The 6,147-nt window shown below is 38.8% G+C and overlaps 1 protein-coding gene across 1 annotated transcript; it reads left to right on the forward strand.

Moving 5' to 3' along the window:
* Window positions 1–2,003: 2,003 nt before the first annotated feature.
* Window positions 2,004–5,055, forward strand: il12ba (interleukin 12Ba). Its single transcript, XM_070913375.1, has 8 exons — window positions 2,004–2,089; window positions 2,832–2,919; window positions 3,025–3,309; window positions 3,443–3,548; window positions 3,934–4,178; window positions 4,264–4,436; window positions 4,604–4,722; window positions 4,905–5,055. The coding sequence occupies exons 1-8, from the start codon at window positions 2,015–2,017 to the stop codon at window positions 4,948–4,950; spliced, it is 1,137 nt and encodes a 378-aa protein (XP_070769476.1). The 5' UTR covers window positions 2,004–2,014; the 3' UTR covers window positions 4,951–5,055.
* Window positions 5,056–6,147: the final 1,092 nt, after the last annotated feature.

The raw sequence follows: 6,147 nt of genomic DNA on the forward strand, positions 1-6,147 counted from the left end.
TCGATTTAAGTAAATATTGCAAAAGAGATGCCAAAGATTTGAAATATTTGATCCTGGATTTCAAGCTATTAAAATCCTAAAGAATCAAACAAAAAATGAATAAATAAACAGAGAGAGCTGAAACAGAAACAGATATCAATTAATCATGGAAATAACGTGATGCTAGGCCATGTATCAATTTGCATATTTTTACACATTTCTCTCAGGTATCGCATGTGTGTGTTTATTAGACACCGAACACAATTCATTTAATCCAGCGGCTCCGATGAGACATTGTTGACTCTGATGGGCTTTCACCTCTTTGTCTGGTAAACAATTGGCAGAAGTGGCTGTCATAATTCACACAATAAACACCCTGCTGTTTCCAGATCACAATGGGAATGCACTAACATCATTAATGGTATGTAAAAACACCTGACACACACACACACACACACACACACTGTGACCTCACACCAGCGAGATGCAAAACCAAATCTTCTCTGCCATCCCGGTCGGTAATATCAAAAATCTTCCAGTATGTTCATTCATCAACAGAGGATGCAAATACATGGATGAACAGTGGAATACCTAAGAATACAAATGGAGAAATAGAAAATATAACCAAAATACCATTAGTGTTGATGGTAATGTGCAGTGTCCTTGTTGTTAGAGTAAAGCAGTAGGCCCAAAGCATCCACAGCATCTGTTCTGTAGGAAGAGAACAGGAAGAAATATTAAATAAATCACATTAAAACATTGTTATATCATAACATCTGTGAAGGCGAGACAAACCATAATAAATATTTCTATAGTCCATCTATGAGAAAATATGTAAAAATTAAAATAATTTTGTGGTTTTCAAAACTAGTTTTAAAGTTCTGTAATGTGTTTCTTAATTGTCATTTACCCACAAAATAATATGAGCTGCAGTACATGTCATTACTGCAGTGACTTTGTAGAAAGTGGCCCACGGGTCACAAGGAGTAGGTATTTTGACATTTGTACATTATTAACTATGATTAATAATGAAAGTGGACACTTTTGTCTTAAAATGTCAGTATGACTCACTTTCAGGGGCCTGCAGTTTCTGTCATGCAGTTTTACAGATACAGATAAGGCGAGCACAAAGTATTGTGACACAAAAAACAAACGTTTTCGTCGAGCGGTTTTGTGACGAAAAACGAAGTTTTCCACGTTCACTTAGCGTTTCTAGGTAATAGCCTTTTATTCTGAAGGATTTCGCGCCGGAAGTCTTTTACCTGTTGCTGCAGGTGGGCACGAGCAATAAAAGGCATGCTGTATTTCCCGAGTTAAAGCTAAACTTTTTTTTTAGTAAGAACACAAACGTTTTGCCAGAGAAGGCGACGGTTTCTTTTCAAGTATATGAATTTCCTCCAGTTCCCCACCACCTACCTCCCAGTATGATATAATATCTGTTTTTATGTTTTTTAATCTCTCGTATCACCATTGTGTGTCGTGCAGGTAATATCACGACCCATGACACTTAAGGTAGGCTACATCTAAATGTTCTTCCTATGGTGGTTACAGTATAGTATTACATGGAGGAGTCATAGTTTTGCTGTGCTAGTTTGCACCTTGTTTACGTAATGGAAATGAAATGTAAAGAAGAGAGAGAAAGAAAACAAGCCCAGTGTAATGGGGACAGTTCAAAGAGGCTATGTGAAAGGCTTGGCATGAAACAGGTTTTTTTTTGTGTGTCAACCTGCCAGTGTAACAAAAAGCCCTGACCAAAGTGAAAATGAAATAGGAAACATGCCAGCCTGAACCAGGCACTGCACATAATAGTTACAGCTAGCAAACAACGTTAATAATAAAGGGTGCAAATACCCCAAAGTACCCCTAAAATGTGAATTGCTGCCATTAGCCAGCGAGGCACCCAAGTGGAAGTGAGTGAAAGGTGGCTGAATGAAGAAGCTACCTCTGTTCGTGAAGACTCCGGGCTTAGAAAGCGAAGTTTCTTTGGACTTTTTAGACGCCTTTCCGAGGCGATGTGGGGAAGTTTGTCCCTGAAATGTCAGCATGCCACTCACATAAAAGTCGCCTCACAATCGCACAGTCGCCATTCATTCCGGGAATTCATGTCAAGGTAAGATGACTTTTGACTGATTTACTACGTTAATTTGTTTGTGATTTTATTAATAGAAAATATGTGAGATGGACCCACTGTCACTGGTGTAGCTGCAGGTTTAACATTAATTTCTGATGTAAATAAAATGTAGAAACATGCGATTAGCGCCATCCAAGTGTTATGAATTAAATGGTTCTACTCTGATATGTTTTATGTCAGTCTCATGAAAACAATTACTGAAGATTTCGATCTAGTTTTCCTTTCTGTATATCATTTTATTAATGATGACGTTTTTGGAGTTTGTTTGTTTGAAGTTCACAAGGATAAAAACATAGCTAGTGGTTCTTTACAACTTTGGTATATTGTGGTGAGTTTAAAATGTGTCTTGATGTATACAGAATATACTGATTTAAATGGCTGTGTGATTTTGTCAGAAAGGTAGGCATACTCATTGTCTAAGCTGTGGTTTTAGCCTGCACTTTGGGTTGTTGAGATTTTGTGTTGTGTTGCTTTTATTTTGGTTTGGTTTTATTTATTTAAATAATTTCCATGTTTTTGTAATGTTGACTTTATGGACTTAAATTATTATATTGACTAATTACAACAGCAATTTTATGGCTTTTGTTTTATTAACTCAAAATGTGTATTCAAGACACAGATTTTGTTCATTTGTTATTTCCCTAATTTTTCTTTCTTCATGTTCTTCACATCACTGTCACCACCTCACTTTCTCCCTCTCTGTCTTCTCTTTGTCATTCAGATGAAGTTGTTTGTCTTCAGCATCGTCTGCGTTTTTCTGCAGGTCAGTTGCCAAAATCCCATGGACCACTGGACTCTGCTGCCTCACAGTATGTCTGATCTCTATGAAAAAACACTTCTCACTCCAAGTTCAAACAATTCTTCATTAACCTCTTTCAATGTGTTTTTTTATTTTTATTTATTTATTTTTTTAGTTTTGGTTGTGGAGGTGGACGGCACTGTGGGCCAGCAGCCCCTGAGCTGCCTGGAGTCGCCAGAGGAGCTTACGAGGAGAGACGTGAGTCAGGGTATTTTTTGGAGGAAGAACGGAGAGGAGCAAGCCCAGAGAGGAAACTCATATCTGGTGCAGCTGGAGGAAAGCCTGGGAGGGGGCAACTACACCTGCCACAGCAAGGACGGATCACTCCTCAATCACACTGTGGTCCTGATCCAAAAGGAAAAAACCAGCAGGAGGAAGATTCTTGTGAAAACTGAACAAGGTAGGGTATAAATTTAAAAAAATTGCCAACAGCTACAATTGGTTACACTTTAAAGTATTTCAACTGACAAATTGCCTCTTGTTTGTTTTTTTGTGTTCCCATCTCTGCATGTGCATGGGCCTTTTCCCATTAGAGGATTATTTAAATTGCTCTGCTCAAAATTACAACGGAGAGTTCCACTGCTCCTGGACCTGGCACAAATGGCGCGTTGGCAAAGTAGCATTTATCAAAGCTCGACGGTAAGCTCACAAACTGCTGAGATGTTTTCTGTTTCGCGCTCCAATAACAACACAGCTTTCAGACTCATGTCAGAGCTGAGACTACACAGCGACACCCATAAATACCTCCTCATGAGAGGAAACATAACAAAGTGCTTTTTTTTAATGTCATTTAGGGATCAAGGTCATGTCTTGGGATCAGATGTCATGTAAAAATAATACAGCTGTAAATGCTCTTGAATGATATTTGTTTTGCTCCTGCAGTACTTTTATCAGTGACTGCTCCTTCACTTGTTTGTCCATGAGAAGTTGTTACAGCTTCTTGGAATGAAAATCAAAGCCAAAACTACAAAATCAGTGTGTCGTCTGAATAAAAAGACATATATTTTTTTGCTATTTCATGCAGTGTTTCTGACGATGACACCGATGCCGAGTGTCATGTGGATACCAGCGGTCAGCATTGGACATGCTCTTCAGGTCAAAGTAACTTCAGCTGTTCAGTGGACAACAGCGGACGCAGGATCTTGTGCCTGGACAAGCAGCACTGCCCCTACGCTGAGGAGCGCCAGCAGATCATCTTCACTGTCTACGTGAGGACTAAGCACTTCCTGATGGAGAAGTACTCGAGACACTTTTATCTGTCAGCGATAGGTGAGACATTCCTCTTTCTGTATGTGACTCAGTATTTATTTACTTTGTTTTAATCTCTCTCATCTTTTTCTGTCACGCTCGATAGTGAAACCTGACATGGTGAACGTTACAAAAGTCAATACTACGATGGTAAAGTGGAGTTACCCGAGTTCCTGGACCAGTCCCTTCTCCTACTTCCCCCTCACTTTCCAGATTGCACAGCTCAAGAGGAGATTCAGAAGATGTGATAACCCGTGCACTGACTTGGGAGACACAAAGGTGAGACGACCCTACTGATTTTTATTTAAAAAGAGTGAAAATGATAAAGAAATGTCAGAGTTACAAATCCCACAAGCCATAAAAGTACTGCACACAAAAAAAATCACAAGAAAGGGTAAATTTAGCATGATGTGAGTAATGTGATGTACTTTATTTTTATTTCGTAGACCTTGACAGTCAACTCTACAGACTGTCATTTTGAAGTCAAGCACAAGGCTACGGACGTCTGTGTCCGAGCTAAGGACGCTTTCTGTAACTCACAGTGGAGCGAGTGGAGCCACTTAAGGTCAGTGCCTCCCAGTGGAGTAAAGTGGGAGATGCCCTCTCTGGCATCTATCTAGATCTCAGGAACTCACATTATGTAGACATGGTTATAACTTCTGTTAAGAATAAGTTTTTGTTTTGTTTTTTTGCTTGCTTGATAAAATTAGTAAAATTAATTTCCTTATTGTTTGTATTCCATTACAGATTGAAGAAGAAGAAGAAGAACAAATGTCGGCAAAACCAAAAATGAGCGTAACAGAAAAAAGAGAATCCCAAAACTGGAAAAAAAAAATTTATTTATAAGCTTTTATATATTTATATTTGTATTGTCTTGTATCGTGGTGTTTGCAGTATGTAACTACTCTTAATAAGTGAAGAAATAAAATGAAATTTAACACAATCTTCTGTGCTTCCTGTCTAATACCTCACGCGTCCTTTAACTGAATATTGGGTGTTCATTTGTTTCACAGTTCAACAGCTTCATCCTTGTAATTAGAAGAAAAGATTTTTTTTTAAATTGAATGGGAATATTATCAAAGTCTCTCCTGAAGTCTCTATTGAAACTTTTCATATCACCTTTAACAAGGTTTGTACCTTCCCTGTACCCTTTTTTATTAAAGCACAGAAACCTCAATAATTGTTTGTATTTGACCAACAAACAACTGGGGAAAAAGTGATCCGCTTTCAGTTTCATGGCTTTTGCCTAACCAGTTAAGTGAGAGTGTAGCTTTTGCTAGAAACTCTCGTCCTCCTCACGCTGGAACCAATCACTGGACTGTCGCTTAGCTTTGAGGTGTGTTGTCTGTCGCCTGTTCTCTGGAAGAAGATATGGCACGTGTGGTATTTCCTCTGTTACATTCCAAGAAACGTCGTTTCTGTGGTGTGTCCCCTTCCCGTCTCTCTCCGGCTGTCTTTTCCACCTCCTGGGTGCAACTGTGGACATGCGGCGAAATCAAAATGTCTCTATCATTCTGCATCTGCTTTGCATTATAAAACATTGAGGCGTAAACAACAAAATTTTACATTGGATCAGCTGACAAACCACAAAACTCAAACATTTTCTGTCAAATTAGGATCCCTGAACTACATACAGTGATTTGAAAACTGAGCCCTCAGACAGAGTTCCTCAATATGCTTTCTCAATCACAGTATTAACCTTAAACCACAAAAGGGCAGATGTGTTTGCTATTAGTTAACACCACCAGTCACCGCTGGCATCTTCAGTACCAGTAAGTTTTTCCCGTGACAGTAGAGGAAGTGTCTGCATTACTCAGCCGGTTCACTAACAGCATGATGGTACATGAGTCCAGTGCTGGTGAAAGTCTTATTTATCACTGGCAGCATCTGGCATCACAGTGAGAAGTTCAACCAAAGAATGATTTTATATGCTCGGGTTGTTTTTTTAGAGATTGTCTAGAATTATACAAGAAAAAAAGCAAAAATTACA

This window comes from Enoplosus armatus, chromosome 10 (assembly GCF_043641665.1).
Source record: "Enoplosus armatus isolate fEnoArm2 chromosome 10, fEnoArm2.hap1, whole genome shotgun sequence".
Lineage (NCBI taxonomy): Eukaryota > Metazoa > Chordata > Actinopteri > Centrarchiformes > Enoplosidae > Enoplosus > Enoplosus armatus.